The sequence below is a fragment of the Oppia nitens genome, unplaced genomic scaffold, assembly GCF_028296485.1.
Source record: "Oppia nitens isolate AA-2021 unplaced genomic scaffold, nextdenovo-longstitch-racon4-pilon3 scaffold15_pilon_pilon_pilon, whole genome shotgun sequence".
Taxonomy (NCBI): Eukaryota; Metazoa; Arthropoda; class Arachnida; order Sarcoptiformes; family Oppiidae; genus Oppia; species Oppia nitens.
In genome coordinates this window covers 348,866-366,984 of record NW_026533194.1, presented here as the reverse complement: position 1 = coordinate 366,984, position 18,119 = coordinate 348,866, and the positions used below count along the sequence as shown (strand labels likewise).

The 18,119-nt window shown below is 22.6% G+C and overlaps 3 protein-coding genes across 3 annotated transcripts; 1 reads left to right on the top strand and 2 right to left on the bottom strand.

Moving 5' to 3' along the window:
- Window positions 1-419: 419 nt before the first annotated feature.
- LOC128964550 (G-protein coupled receptor 83-like) lies at window positions 420-1,382 on the bottom strand. Its single transcript, XM_054311177.1, has one exon. The coding sequence runs from the start codon at window positions 1,380-1,382 to the stop codon at window positions 420-422; it is 963 nt and encodes a 320-aa protein (XP_054167152.1).
- A 3,074-nt stretch (window positions 1,383-4,456) lies between these two features.
- Window positions 4,457-5,350, bottom strand: LOC128964540 (G-protein coupled receptor 83-like). Its single transcript, XM_054311165.1, has one exon. The coding sequence runs from the start codon at window positions 5,348-5,350 to the stop codon at window positions 4,457-4,459; it is 894 nt and encodes a 297-aa protein (XP_054167140.1).
- An 813-nt stretch (window positions 5,351-6,163) lies between these two features.
- Window positions 6,164-10,600, top strand: LOC128964530 (mucin-2-like). The gene is made up of 5 exons (XM_054311154.1): window positions 6,164-6,170; window positions 6,548-6,603; window positions 6,674-7,646; window positions 9,422-9,492; window positions 9,563-10,600. Exons 1-5 carry the CDS (start codon window positions 6,164-6,166, stop codon window positions 10,598-10,600), a joined length of 2,145 nt encoding a protein of 714 aa, XP_054167129.1.
- The last annotated feature ends 7,519 nt before the right edge of the window (window positions 10,601-18,119 follow it).

Genomic DNA, 18,119 nt, shown 5'->3' with positions numbered 1-18,119 from the left:
TTATTATATTAATTATGTTAGTAATTATTATTATTATGCAATTTACAATAAAATTTAATAGTGTTTTAATAGAATAAAATATTAAAATAATTATTAATAATAAATTATATTATTTTGTTTCAAATTTGCAAAATAACTAAAACATCTAAAAAATAAATATAATTAATAAAATTATATTAAATACTGGATAAAAAATACATTATAGAAATGATACCGTTTTATAATACGAAACTCATTTAATCTATTAAAAACACAAATTAAATACTATTTAATGAAATATTATTTAAGGAAAATCATTATGATTTAGAAAATTACAATAATATACAGTATAATAAATACTAACAAATATAAAGATAATAATTTACAAAAAATTACTTAATTAAACAATTTTTTTTAAAAAACCATTTTTAAAAGTATTTTTATGATGAAGTGGTTTCTGAGTTCATATCGGAACCGGTAGTCCGGAATTTATCCAAACCAAATATACGCCATATTTCGTTACGAAAGTCATGATTATACCAACAGATAAGGATTGGATTAACACAAAGACTGCCGAAATAGAAGAAACCGATAAACAGGAACTTATAGATGGATGCGCTCTCCTCTCGGCGACAGTCTTCGCGCGGATCAACCATTTTTATGAATGTTTCGTAAAATATAAACAAATAGTAGGGTGTAGTGACCGTCACATACCAGATGACTATACCCAACAACATATCAATAGTTCGCCGTTTGTTTTTTATCAGTGTTTCCGCTCGTCGAGCGATAACAGTATTGCCCACTAGTTGTCGATCTCTTATTTTTTGGATAACCCGATAGTATAGATAAGCGGTTGTTATTAAAGTGCCGACACAACACACTGAAAACACTACCGCATAGTTATAGCGTTTTTCGAAAAATGTAATATCAGTGTTGAACAGTACTCGGCACCGGTAGATGAGGTTTGTACCGAAAAATATTATGTTCTGGCGATTAATGTTATTAAATAGCGATAACCCGATGGCCAGCGACCAGATGCTGACAATCCATTGCCGTATTCGTAGCTCCGAACTCATTGGTCGATATATTTTGCGGTACCGTTCATAGGCAATGGCTATCATCGAAAAGGCTGACACATACAGTGTCGAGTCGTTTACTGATATAAGTACTCCGCACCCGTAGGCTAAAAATACTGGCGACCTATTGACTAAATATACGTTACATATAATGCTACGACTGATGGCCAGTACACTGAATACTAACTCAGCGACGATCTGATTGATTATCAATTGATATGTTGTAGTTTTTAGGCCTTTTTTGACAATCATATTCAATATGACTGTATTGAATAGTATGGCCATCAGGAAGATTACTATTGAAAATGTATAGCACATCCATTCCATTATTGGATATCCCGATACCGGTTTCCCAGACATTATTAAATATGTTTTAATTAATTTTTTAAATATTTCAATAAAAATTTTTTAAATAAGAATATTTTTTAATTAACATTTAAAATATGTAATAAAACTTAGTATTTGTTAGAAAAAACTTGGAATTATTCAATAGTTATACAATAATTGTGTTACTACTTATAATTGTTAAATTAAAATAATTTTGTTTGAATAAAAAAATAGTAGTAAATAACAATTTATTATAAAAAACAAGTTTAGAAATTGCAGTAATCTACCGGGGCTAAATAAATTATTACATCCTATTTAAACGGAAAACTATCTATAGTTTTATAGTTTGAAAAAAATGCTTACAATTTTTTTTTGAATCAATATTTGATAAATATTGTATATTATTTATTTCAATATTTATCAATACAAATTATTTTAAATTATTTTTATATACAATTATTTTTTTGCATCAGTACTAATGTAATTTATTAACATTTTATTTATCAATAGTTAAATTTAATACAGTTATATCTATTGATATTAATAAAATTTAATTATTTAAAAAAATAAATAAATACTATTTACAATATAATATATCTATTTTGAAAACATTAGTTACTTATAGTTGTGGCTACACTACTATCCGACATAACTGAGTTGCGTTTTTTAGGCAATAGTTTGTCAAAATCAAACACAACTTTACTATTTTCTGTGTCCTTATTGGCCGCAAACCTCCACTTCCCGATCTTATAGATGATAATGAATAGTGTGAGCACTACTACTGTCGAGACCAGTCCTATGAACACTGCCTTATCATAACAGGTTCGGGTCAACGCCGACACCCATATCAAACTTATTGTAAATAATAAAACTATTTGATATATTTTTTTGAAGGGGATATATACAAATTAATAGACAATTAATAATATTTATTATAATTAGTTTTGTTTTTTAAAAGTTTTAAATGCAAAATATAATTATTAACAATAGATAGTGTTTGTACTTAAATCTTATATTTCAAGTTATTAAATAATTAATACCTGTATATACCGTACAGTACTAAATAAATATTGAACTATTTTAATTAACTAAAAATACAAATTTCTATTACAATTATGCTAAATAATACCTTATGTACTATACATTATACTGTAGATTTGACTATAAAGTAAATTAACTTATCTATTATACAATATATAAAACATATATGAATTAACTGTACAGTAAAAACTTGTTTATCAAATATAATAACATTGAACTAAATATTTTCATATTTCTTAATTTTTATTTATAAATGTTTTTATAAGTTATTTTCATTAATAATCGTTACTTTCAAATATTTTCTATCGATATTACACTGTATTAACTATTTGACTACTAATATTATTTTCATTATAATTATACAGTATTAGTAATTTAATATTAACAAATTAATAATATACTCACACATCCAGTCAAACACTTTGATTAGTTTTATTTTATAGTCGCTGTCATCCCTTTCCTCTGAGGCCAGTGTCACCAAAATCTGCGGTCCGGACACGCGATGCATTTAATTATAATTTTTTTAAAAAAATATCTGTTTATAACTTTATAATATCAAAATCCAACAAAATTTTTGTCAATAAAAATAAATTATTAACAATTACACACTATTTATATACAAATGGTTATCAAATCAATGAACGAATAATTTTTTATTCATATATTTAAAATAACAGAATATTCTTTATATATTGTTTCCATGGAAGTCATTAGCAAAATGCTAATTATTGTATTTTTTATTAATTTTATTAGCAATCAATAATATCTTATACTCATTCACTTACCCACTCACTCACTCTTTCACAAAATCACACACAATATCGTACTTGTATTAGTGTTATTTATACAGTATATATATAGTATATACACTGTATATAAACTATTCATATCTAATTATCAAAATAACATTAATCATTACTCTATAGATTATAATTATTACAAAAACGTGAATATTGGAGTATATTATTTTTATAATGAATTATAATATTAAATTATTAGACCACATCAACAAATAACAAAAATAACATGAAATATGATTTAATATTAATTAAAATTATTACAGTATATATATATATATATATATTGTACACGAGATATCTTTTATAAACTACAAAAATATTTTATAAATATTAAAATAAGAAAAATAATAATATTCAAAACAAAAAAACACTGCAATTTTTATGACAAAATTGATTTTTATATATAATATAATAAAATGTTTTTTTTAATATAAAAATCAAAATTATGTTAATGAATGACACCTTTGATCAATAGGACTACAGAAACGGGTGCAACACTCAAAAGAGGCCGAACACTTGTACGATACCTTAAAACAGGGCATTATCTCTATATCATTTACACCGTAATTAAAAATATCTGTTTCATCCGGTACTGCGATTTCATTGATCGCAGATAGTGGCGGCCATTCACGGCATACACCGATCGACTGATGGATCAGTGGTTGACAATAGCCATCAGTGCAACAATGTATATACGGTCGACACCATTGGTCTAAGTTTAATACATTGATTATGACTTAAGTAAAAATAAATATAAGTAAAAGTTTGATATGACTGACCTAATTGACGGCATTGTTGATAAAATTCATAATCATTATTATTATTGTCATCAAAATTTATATTATTATTATTATTGGTATTATCATAATAGTCATCGTAAACATAATTGTATGAATGAATTAAATAGTTTTTATTAAACATTATTAGTATTATTAATTGTACTAATAATAGTCTATAAATAAGACTATATAAAAATAATAATACTACTAATCTTGTTTTCAATAACATTACTTTTTTAATAATAAAAATTATTTTAATTAAAACAAATATTTTTTTTAATATGTTTAACTTTTAATTAAAAAATAGTTAATATAAAATTAACTATTAATATACAAATATGTTTTATAATTAACAAAAAAAATCATTACAGTATATGATATATAATATACTGTAAAATTTAAATTTTAAATGTAATTAATATTGATTACTATAAATATATTTATATTATGATGTCTATAATGAAGTGGTTTCATCCGTAATATTGTCAGCACCGGTAGATTGTAAGACAGTTTGTAAACCAAATTTACGACATATCTCGTTACGAAAGTCATGATTATACCAACAGATGATGAATGGATTAACACAAAGACTGCCGAAGTAGAAGAAACCAAGAAATATGAACTTATAGATGGATGCGCTCTCCTCTCGGCGACAGTCTTCGCGCGGATCAACCTTTCGGATGAATGTCTCATTAAAGATAAACAAATAGTAAGGTGTAGTGACTATTGAATACATGATAACTATAGCCAACAACATATCAATGGTTCGCCGTTTGTTTTTTATCAGTGTCTCCGCTCGTCGAGCCATAACAGTATTGCCCACTAATTGTCGGTCTCTTACCTTTTGGATGACCCGGTAGTATAGGTAAGCGATTGTTACTAAAGTGATGACACAACACACCGAAAACACTACCGCATAGTTATAACGTTTTCGGAAAAATGTAATATCAGTGTCAAACAATACTTGGCACCGGTAGATGACATGTTTGTTAAAAAATATCATGTTTTGTCGGTTAATGTTATTAAATAGTGATAATCCAATGGCCAGCAACCAGATGCCGGCAATCCATTGTTGTAATTGTAGTTCAGAACTCATTGGTCGATATATTTTGCGGTATCGTTCATAGGCTATGACCAGCATCGAGAAACCGGACACATATAGTGTCGAGTCGTTTACCGATATGAGTGTTCCGCAACTGTAGCCTAAAAATACTGGCAAATCTTTTATCAAAAACCCGTTACAAATAACACTGCGACTGATGGCCAGTACGCTGAACACTATCTCAGAGACGGTCTGATTGATTATCAATCGATATGTTGTAGATTTTAGGCCTTTTTTGACAATCATTTTTATAATTACTCCATTGAATAGTATAGCCATCAGAAAGATTATTGTAAAGAATATATAGCACAGCCATTCCTGTATTGGATAACCCGATACCGGTTCCCCAGACATTAATTTACAATATTTAACTTATACTTAAATATTATAATATTTTAGTTTTAAAAAAAATCACAGAATTAAATATTACTCTAATTACATGACATCATTAGATTTAAAATTTAATATATTTTTTTAATATTCAATATTCTATACAATTAAAGTATAAAAATTATTTTTTTTTGATAAATGTTTTTTAATTTTTATAATGAGACTTAAATTTATAAATAATAAATAAACAAATTTTAAAACAAATTTAGATAATTTATTGCATCCTATTTTAAACGGATAAACACCTTATTTGGAAAACATTTTATTTTTGGAACTAATATTTTTTGATTATTTAAAATAAACTTAATTAAAATAAAATTAATGTATTTTTAATAAATAATTATCTAATTGCAAAGTGTATTTAAATTGCTTAAATTTTTACAATATTTGTAAATATTTCTTAAAGTAAAATTATATTTAAAAAATATTTTTCCAATATATCATATTATTTAAAATATTAATAATACAATAATTTGCAAAACTATTTTTAAGATACAAAACATAAAAGTGATGTTATTTACAAAAGTAAAGTTATATTTAGTTTACAATATTGCATAAATAAACAATAAATTACAATTAAAACATAAATTCATTATTTTATTTCATTGGTATTTTTGTCAAATCATATATTGTATATTGATATAAAATATCCATGAAATCTAATTATTAATGTCATGTTATTTAGCATCAATTGATTTATTAATTAAATTACATATCATTATCATTATTAATGTATTATATATTAATATATATATATATATTAAATCTGAAATATAAAATATAAGTCAAATAAAAGTCAATAAAGGAATAGTTTTAATCTAAATTTAATAATTATAGATATAACTTAAAAATATATAATTAAAAAAATAATATAAATATTTTGTTAAAAATATGTTTCAATATAGATTATTACTATTATCAATACTTGTATTAATTTTTAAATATAATTTGTGCCAAAATACAGGTATATTTTATATATTAAAAAAATTCTTTATATATCTATCTAATCTATATTATAAAAAAATATTTTTTAACTATTATTTTTTGTTGTAGCAAACACTACAAGTGCAATAACAACAACAACACAATCGGCAACAAATGTGACCCAGGTATGCAAAAAAAAATTTTGGACCCATAATTGACATTTAGGTTTATAAATATTTTTTTTCATATAATTAGAATATTACAGAATCGACGACTACTAGTGTCCCGGATGTCAGTACTACTCAAATAGCCGACAATTCATCGGTAACGACAACAACGACAGAAACAACTGTCACTTCAAATACAACATTAAATGAAACAACAGGTATGACCACAGAATTATCAACAACAATGCCGACAACAACATCAATGAACAGTACTGAGACAACAACTAACACAACGATACCAACAACAACATCAACAACAACAGTCACAGAGATGACCACTACTGAGGGAACAAATACAATAACAAACACAACACAGTCAACAGCAAATATAACACAACCGATGACAACCATTACTGCTACCGAAACCACAACTACACAGTCAAACACGACATCACCTGAAACAACAACAACAATAACATCGATAACAACTTCTAATATGACTTCATCCACAAGTTCTTCCTCAACATCAACTGAGACACCAACTGTTGCTTCAACTCCAAATAACTCATCATCTGGACAGTTGGTATTATCAACAACAGAGTCCACAACAGAGTCCACAACAGAGTCCACAACAGAGCCCACAACAGTGTCCACAACAGAGTCCACAACAATCTCCAATCTGACCACAACTGAGACATCAGCAAACACAGAGTCTATCATTACTAGCACACCAACAACACTATCATCGGAAACATCTGTTACAACTACTAACACCATATCATCTACTGAGCCTACAATTACTACTACCCCCAGTGTCACAACAAACACGGCCACTCCTACAAGCGGTATAACCAACATGTATGCCCAGGATGTCGATCACAAGTGTCCGACAGTTGTAAACGGATGCGACGGACCAAAAGCCTGTCTCTATGCCTTTCCCGGCAATTGTACCAAATTTTTTCATTGCAATGACGGCGGACAGGCATTCATATTGAACTGTCCACTTGGCACCCAATGGGATGATCAAAATAAAATATGTGACTTTCCACAAAATGCTAACTGTTCACAATAAAATAGATAACAAATTTATCTTTAAAAATATCTGTGTACCTAATTGTTAGTTATTATTAAAACTATTAAAAAATCCTAACATTTAATTATATTAAATATACACTATTTATTAGTATATTTTAATAAGAAAATAACATTACACTACTATTATTTGAACTATTAATACAATAATTGTATATTTAATTAAAAATAGTAGTTAATAGCAGTTTTTAAAAATGTTATTTTCACATTACTACTAGATTTATTTAATTATTAAAAACTAAATTTTAAATAATAAATGAAAATATTATTAATCGTGTTATTTTACCCTGATCTATTTATTATTTCAATGTATACAAATATAATAACAGCTATAATAAATAGAAAGTTGATATTTATTTAATATTAGTAAAAGTAATGTTGTTTTTATTAATAATGATATTTAATTGTATTATAATATTTTTAGTATCATCATTATTTTTAAGTATTTAATAAAATTAATTAATGATTATTATGTTTATAATAAAAAATAATTTATTAATGTTTATTATAGTATAATTATTTAAAAACACACAAAAATTGTTATATCATTATTTGTAATTAATATTTATAACAATTAAATAATTGACAGTTAATTTCCTTCAAAATACAATAATAACATTGAAAGTTGTGTTCAAATATTTTTATTAAATATCAATTATAAGTCACAAAAAAATATTCAAACAAATAATAATAATATTTAAACAAAAATGTAATATAAATAAGTACTGTATTTATTTAATGTCTAATAATATTTTCTTATAAAAAACAATAATTATAATTTAAATAGTTTACTACAAAAAAAAGATAAAATAGTTAATGTAATTAAGACTAATACTTTTGAAATAATTATAAAATTAGTTAAAAGTTATGTTTTTATGATTGAATTTATAACAAATCTTTAAATTGTAAATAAAATCAAATTAAAACAAATAATATTTTTTAAAAAATAAAATACAATGTAATGCAATATATACAGAGAGTCTTGTGTAAAGTCAAACTTTTTTAAATAATTTTTATTTGTAGTATTTTAAAATAAGTATTAATATAAAACATTATCATTGAAAATATCTTTTAATTATTTTAAATTATATTTCAATTAAAACAGTTAACATTAGTGTATTATTTAAATGCAATTTATAAGTTAAACAAAATTAATTTACTTATATATTTTTAAAAATTACATAATACTTAAAATATTCTGTTATTATAAACAAATCTGTTATATATTTTACAGTATAGAAATTAGAAATAATATATTTATTTTTTAAAATTTAATAACATTTTAATATTTTTTTACATAAACTGTATACACTATGTATATAATTTTTTTTTGTTAAATCATTTATAATCGTATTGTTAACTATATGTATATAATTTAATTAACAAGTCATGTTATATCTTTTATCAAATTATAAATTAGTAAAAAACATCATTATTTAATATTACTTTCAATAAATTTGTTTTTATATATTATATATGTAATACTTTTAAAGAATAAAATAATTCAAGAGTAATATTTATTAAAAAAAATTATTAGTTTTTGTAAATTAAAACATTATATCTAATCTAATAATTATAAAAAAATATTTTATAATAAAATAGCCTATAATAATGTTTAAAATATTAGTAATTACTATAATATTTATTAATAATTGTTTGTGTCAAACAGGTATTTTTTGAAAATTATTTTTAAAAAATATATTCATATAAATAATGTTATAAACTAATTGAAATCTTTAATTAGCAAACACTACAATTATAACAACAACAACTGGGCTAACGACAAACAATGATACCGAATCCAATGTGACCCAGGTATGCTAAATTATGGTCAATATTAAAGTTTACATTAGTTGCACACAAAAAAATATTTGCTTATAATTAGAGTACTACTACTACTACTACCGAATCGACTGCAAATGTTACGGATGTCAACACCACTACTACCATAGTTATCGGTGCCGACAATTCATCAGTGAGGACGACAACGACAACACCATTGATAACTCAGACAACATTGACATCAATGATCAGCAATACCAACACAACTGACTCTATACTTACGATTACCAATTTTACTTCACTTACAAACACGACATTATCATCATCAGTGAACACTGAGATGATTACCACTGAGATAACCAATACATCATCCATACCATCAACAACATCACCACAATTAGCAAATACAGTACAATCAGTTAACTGGATTAGTTGGGTGATTGAACAGTTACAAAATATTATCAATGAATTGTCTAAACTTGAGAGTAGTGGTACAGTTGGCACAACCAAATTGAATACAACATCATTGGAAACAATAATAGTAATCAATAGTACGAATACAATAATCACATCAAATAATACAACAAACCATTTGTTAGAAAGTCAAACATCACTACCATTGATGACGACAATCATAAACATAACCAACAAAACTACAACAACTAATTCCACACCAAATACGACATCACCACAAATACCAATAACTACTATCCCATCGACTGAGACAACAATACCACGTAACAGCTCATCCATCGAAGAGTTAGCATTATTGACAATTGAGTCAACAATCACTACACCCAGTGCTTCAACAAACACTGCCATCACTTTGACCACAACAAACACGACTACATCTTCGACATCATCCTCACTGTCTGAGTTTGTCGCCGAAAATAGTAGTGTCATAGCATTGCCAATTCGACCCGTTGGCTATCCTCAAGTTATGGGCTATAAGTGCCCGCCAGCGATAAATGGATGCATCGGACCGAAAGATTGTCTCTATAGCTATCCGAGTGATTGTACAAAATTTTATCAGTGCTCTGCAGGTGGACAGGCATTTATAATGAACTGTCCCATTGGCACCAAATGGAATGACCATGCTAAGATATGTGACTTTCCATACAATGTTCACTGTTTACAATAAAACAAAAATATGTTTGTTCATGGAATATTTATTTGTCAAAATTTACCCAGGTGACAAAGCTATATACAGTAATACTAATACTAATAATAATATAATCTATTATGTAAATTATATTGCTAATTTTTGTGTGTGTGTAATTTCCATGATTATATGTTCAAATATATACAATATATTACAATAACTTTTTAAATATAAAAAACTTTTAGCATAACAAATACTGTAAATACAGTATTAAATAAAGTATTTAATATCATTATTTTACAGTATTTATACAGTATTGTATTGCGGTTTATTTAAACATTATAATTAATGTTATAAATTTAATATAACTTACAATTATATCAATATATATACTGTATATTAAATAAATTTTATTATTTACTTAACAAATGTTGTATTTTATTATAATTTATTATATCATTACTATCATATTGTTATTATTATTATTACTGTAAAGTATTATAGTACCTTTAGTATGCTACTAATAAACTTTTATTTACTAATAAATAATGAAAATGTTTATTATTTTTAAATGTTTAACATAATTTTTTATTTGTATAAAATAATGTATTCGTCTAAATGAGTTTAATAGTACAAAAATTGTTATATCATTATAACAATAAATAAGAGTTTGAYTTTTTTAAAAAAAGTAATACTATATTGAAAACAACATTGAAATTTGCGTCAAACATTTTGCTATTTTATTTATTTTTTAAAAATAAATATTAATATAATAAAGTAAAAGTGAAAAAAATGTAAATACTTACTGCCATATGTAACAAAAAAATTAAAAAATGTATTTTACTGATAGTCTAATAATATCGATGATAAATGATTCAATGAATTTTATTATTCAAATATAATTTACCAGAAATATAACATCGATATGATATGATTGATATATATATATATATATATATATATAATGTATATACAAATATAGTTTATTTATTAGTTAATTTAGATAAAATATCTAGATGATAAACAAAATAACAAATAAATAATTGTTTACTAATGAACTTAATTTAGTTTATTTAGTATAAAAGTTTATACTTTAGTCTATTGTACTGTATATTAAATAGAAAACTTAATAATAATAATAATAATAATAATAATAAATATACTACAAAATATATTTCATTCAAATAATATATTTACTGGATATATTTTTTGTATTTAAATAATATTTACAATTAATTTTGAAATAAATATTATTGTAAATAATAATATTTTGCAAAAAAAACAAGATATACATTAGTATTATATAATTGTTTCTATTATTTTATTATAATTTTTATAAGTTTGATTGATTTTTTTTATTAACAATATTTAAATCAGCATAAATACTAAATATCTAGAAAATCATAGTTGTAGGGGACAGGAATGTCTAGTAAGTTATATGGAAATGTTATACATATCAATACACACTTTATATTATCAATATATTAATAATATATCGTATATATATATATATAGAAATGTTATACTATAAATGTCGGCACACGCTTTCAATTAAATTATTTAATAATAAAATAACTTTCACTTATATTTGGAGCCAAAAATAAGTAGATATTATAATTGATTAATAGAAACACATTTATTAAATATAGTCTTAGTCTATGAATATCTACTTTATAAACATAATATGTTATATTCTATATGTTTATCAATGTTTACCATCAAATGCTATATTTGTGTCTTGTAATCAATTAATATAATATTAAAAATATTAAATTTAGACTAATTTATAAAGTAATTATAAATTAATAATAATTTATTATTTTATAAAATTAATTAAAATAAATTTATTGTATTTGTAAATAAGTTACTAACTTTATTAACAATTACTAACTTATAAAAAATACACAAATCAATAAGTAATTTAAAATCATAGTTTTTGATGTCTATTGTAAATATTTTAATATATTTTGAATTTATTGAACTCAATATAAGTGTATTATAAATAATAGGTGCATTTATTTTGTATTTTATTGTAAACTTTATTGTCATATTAGTTATAATGATATTATCATATATATAATGTAAATTTTCCTGTAATGTTTGTTTAGCAAATTGTTTGTATTGTAAATATTATGTGATACAAAATTTGTTGCTAATTGTATCAAATTATAAGTTATTGTATAGTACTGTACACTGTATAAACTTTATACTATTATAATATAAATTTTCAATTATAAATTATTTTTTCACATAAGTTAGTTATTATAAGTATTAAACAAATTATATATTTATAGTTAATTTTTAAAAATTAAATTTCAAAAAAATTGTATTTTTATTACTGATTTTGCAATCAATACAAGGTAATTGCATAACTGACATTGATATTTTAGTTTTTTTAAAATGTATATTTTCATAATTTGATAACTATACTTGTAAAATATAAATTTTAAAAAATTGTATATAATATCAAATATAAAAAAACTAAATGATAACAAATCATACAAGCAATTTATAAATTACATTTATTATTAAATACAATTAAAACATTGTCCGTAAAATTTTTTTTATAAATATTTTTGTAAATCTAGTCAAAATATAACACATAAAAAAATTATTGACAATTTATTTGCCAATCTATGCACTTTAACAATAATTGATTATAAGATTATGATTTATAAATTATATTGTGTTATTACTATTAAAGTAATTATTATTTTTAACTATAATTTTGAAATATACCCCACTCCCCCCCTTAATAGACTTTATTTTAAAAATCTGAAATTATAGTTTTGATATGCAATTTGAGAAAATCATTTTTTATATGAAAAAACTCAAAAAAAAATTTTGATAATTATTTACAGAAAAAAAACCTAATTAATTAAAAAATCTTTAATCAATGCATGATTTGAGATCGTGTTTCATAATGAAAAAATATATATAAATTAAATTCAATAACAAATTTTCTGTCTGTTAATGAATTGCTTTTGCATTATATATATATATTTTTTGGTGGCATTTAGTAATATTTAATAGTTTACTACTGTATTGCAAACAAATAGCTATTTTCACAATTTTATATCACAATTCAGATTATTATGTTGTTGTCAGTGATTTTATTATATATAAAAATTAGTTTTTTTTAAAACAGTTGTTATGTTATGTTTTTTTCATGAGATTAGAAAAGATATAATTAGGGGAAACGAAACATATGTTTATGTGGGGTAAAGGTTAGGCACATCAGACAATAACATACCGGTTCCAGCAGGAGATACACATAAACACAAACACACGCTGTTTGTTGACAAAAATAAAATAACAATTTCTTATCAAATCATGGGGTGGGTGGCCATCAATAGGGTTATCACACTTAATAAAATAACATACTGTCAATCGTTTAGATAATCTAGGTTATAGACTCTATGATATTATTTATGATAAAAAATATATGATTTTATGGAAATTTTTTTATTTCAAATAAATCTTCTAGTTTGAAATGTTTTATTGTTTTTTATTTTGGTTGATTTTTCAAATATAGTGTTATTTTTGTAATTATTGTTCTTAAAAATATAAACTTAATAATAATATACAACAAAAATTATTAAATAATATAGAATAATATATATATATTTAAATTGTATTTTTTAAAATTTAATACATATATCTAAAAAAGCTAATAAATTTGTTATCAATTGTTTAAAAACGGATACTTGAAAATTGTATCAAAGATTTTAGACATTTTTTTTATAGTTTATATATTTTTCAAATGTTCTCTAAAAGCAGTGCACCCTTTAGTTCAAAGTATATATTTTTATATAATTTTTTTTACTATTAATAAACTTATTTTTCTAGACATCGATGTACTGTCATTGTATCTAAACAAACATAAAATATTTAATATTTGGAAAACTATGATCCGGATATTTATATAATTTTAAAAATATATTTTATGTGAAAAATTAAAAAATGATTTAACAATGTGATACAATTATTAGAAAATATTTATAATTTATTTATCAACAAAATTATTTTTTTTAATTAAATTTGTTGCTAATAACAAAAAATTATGGACATTTTTTCCAAACAATAACCGAGTATTTTTTTCTAATTATTTTGTACATAATTAATAAAAATATTACTATTTAATATTTTTTTTATTAACTATATTGATCTCTAGTACCTTAACAACACATCATTTAATATTTTTTTTCAAAATATAATATAAATAATTTTTTTTGAAACACACAAAATAAATGTGTTTTCTCTGTTTAAACTAAATGACATTTCTCTTAGCGCTATTTTAGTCAATATTTTTGTTATGTAATGAAATATTTTTTTTAAAAAAAATAAAGTCAAATGATTTCAATGATGTTTATGACCAGTAATAATACAACAACCCTTTAACTCAAGAAAAATAAAATCAATTTTTAGATTTAATATTATTCTATGAATATATATATATAGAGTTAAATAAATATTTTTATTTGATAACATACTATATATATATAATATTATATATATTTTCACTATATTAAAAATATTTATATAATTTGTTTTTCAATACCTTTAAAAATACAATAATCTATTTAATATGTTTGTTAGTCTTGATAAACAATATTTGCTAAACGATCCAGACACATTTCTCAGAAAATTTTATGAAAAAAATTTCAATGCTAACATATTTATGTCTATAAAAATATTAATTGCATCCTATTTATTTGAAATAAATTGTTATATAAATTATAAAATATCAATTATTTTAATTTAAAAAATGATTTTTATTTTTTTGAAGAATTTATTAATTTTTACTATAATTTAATACATAATTTCAAAATAGTTATTTGCAACGTAAATGTTTTATAAAGTTATGTCATAGAAATTTTTAAAAAATATTAATTAAAATTAATTTATGTATTTATTGATTTTAAATTTAATTTAAAATTGTTTTATTTTTATGAATCTCACATAAAATCATTGATTTGTAACTATAGTTTAAAAAAATATAAGATACATACAGTATCCATAAATTGATGTACAATGCCATATACTGTATAATTTTATATACGTTTTTAAAATATTATTATTAAAAAATCTGATAGAAATTAAATAGCAATAATTGTTATATGAATATTTAACTAATTTATTTGAAAAGTCAAAAAATATTTCAACATAATAAGTTAAATATGAATATTTAAGTTTTTTTATAAAAAAAATCTATAGAATATTAATTATTTATGTTATAAAATGTTTATAATACTATTTAAGGTGACCCATAAAAATAATAATAACAAAATTTCTATCATGTGATTAGAAATTAAACTTTTTTTTAATTAAAAGTTTTCCTTAATTTATAATTAATAGATTGCAATTACAGTAAGATTTTTTTTTAAAAAATAAATGCTATTAATTTAAATTATCAAGTACTGTTACTTTCTATTTAAAATCAATTTTTATAAATATTATAAATCAATTATTTTAGGTTTAAGTTTTATTTGAGACTTTAAACTTTTTTTTATTGAAAATGACATGTTATAAAATTGAGATTTTTAAAAAATGCTAATTTAGTGACTTAGCAACAAAAACAAAGTGACTTTGATAGACAGTAMGGCACCCATACTAGTTATCAGTATCATCATCATCACCACTATCACTACCATCCCTGTGCATATTGTACAGTATATACTGATATAAATTTATATATATACTGACTCACCATTACATAACCTTTTAGATTTTCATATACTGTATTTTTTTGGTATATACATATCAATAAATAAATATTGTATAACCTATTGTACCTGTATATGTTGTATATGTATAAATTTATAAAACATTAAGTGATAGACTTTGCTAATTTTACAAATAAAATTACAGTTATATTGAACGCTATTATCAATTTTGATTGATAGACAGTTATTTTTTGTACAATTAACAAAACAAAAAAAACAACAATATTTATTATACATATACACACTGAAAAAATAAAATAAAATAGATAATGAAATATAAGTAAAAAATATTTTAATAAAATTTTTTAAAACATCTAATTATCACACTTTAAAAGCGTGATTTTATTGCTAATCTATGAACAGTAAATTTGGACAATAATAGAGTAAATTATTATTATTATTATAATTAAAAATATTGAATTTAAATATAAGTTTATATACAGTATATTTAGTGATAATTGTTGAGTAATACAATTTCTATAAACATACTTAAATTTAATATTTTATTTAATAATAATGATTGAATTAGATATTTATGATAACATTTTGTTTGCGATTATCTAGTAAATGGACCTTGATAGTTTGCAATATTTTATTGCTGTTTTTTTAAAAAAAAACTTGTCCAGACCTGCTATAAGCAATTTTTTAGCCAATATTTTAATAAATGTTTTGTCTATTTAATAGATTATATAAATATAAATAGATCTAATTATATAGATAATGGCATTTAGAGAAAAAAATGAGAAAATAAAGTATTTTTTATATATGAATTAAAAATAACAAACATTTATGATTGCTATCAAATGTAAAAAAATAAATAATATATGGGTTCAAAACTCAACATCAAAGTGGATATAACTGAATCGGGTGTATGTTATTAGGAATAGTATGTACTATATCTAACCTAAACTGTATGTCTGTGCTAATACAGTGTTACCAAATGTTAGGGCACCGGCAGATCACATGACCGGTCCGTTTAAATGAACGATTTATTTATTTTGTCTGAAAGCGACAAACTATTAATATATATATATATATATTCTCAATATATATATATACCTTATCTAATAAATTTTAGTGTATGCGAGTGTGTATACTGTATGTATGTGTGAATTTATTAGGCGAGCACTGGTAGTATATAAGTTGTGTACAAATTCATTATAACTGTTAATTTACACTTGAAGTTCAGTCAATTAAATAACTTTAAAAAAATAGTAAAAAATTAATTTTACACTTGTGTAATTGATATATATATATATATATATATATATWTTGGTAAAAATATTTTTTGTTATTACATAATATTTTTTTCTAAAAAAAAGTTTTGATTTACTTATTAATCTTAAAAAAACCAAACAATGCTATTGTTAAAAACAGAGGTAAGATTTTAATTTTTTAGATATGATAACTATTTTTTCTAAATAAATGTATTAAAAATTAAAACTTTTTTTTGTAATACAATATTATTTATTATTTGTTTGTTAAACAATTATAGATTGCAATTGTTATGTCGACAATAATTGTGATACAACTGTGCGACCATCATATGGTAGACTGTAGTCCTATATCTGGCACCCGGTTTGCCAACTATTTGCGATCAACCGATTTCAATACTGAGGACAATCTGTGCCAAAAGGATTCAGATTATCGGGAAATGTGTGAGAGATGTACTAAACTATCGCGCAATGAGTACGCCTATGCCCTGTGCTGTGCCAATGACCAGAAAGTGGGCGATTGGTGTCAAAGTTATATCAATTATACCATCGATTGATTCATTGATTAGTTGGTCAGTCCATTGATATTAATGAATGAATATTTTCATTATTATTATT

What these genes read in the sequence shown, in the direction of transcription:
- LOC128964550 (XM_054311177.1), bottom strand. Translation starts at nt 1,382, where the DNA reads ATGGAATGGATGTGCTATACATTTTCAATAGTAATCTTCCTGATGGCC.
- LOC128964540 (XM_054311165.1), bottom strand. Translation starts at nt 5,350, where the DNA reads ATGATTGTCAAAAAAGGCCTAAAATCTACAACATATCGATTGATAATC.
- LOC128964530 (XM_054311154.1), top strand. An exon ending in CGGCAACAAATGTGACCCAG is followed by an intron (nt 6,604 to 6,673) that starts GTATGCAAAAAA and finishes TCATATAATTAG; the next exon opens with AATATTACAGAATCGACGAC. An exon ending in CTTTCCACAAAATGCTAACT is followed by an intron (nt 7,647 to 9,421) that starts GTTCACAATAAA and finishes ATCTTTAATTAG; the next exon opens with CAAACACTACAATTATAACA.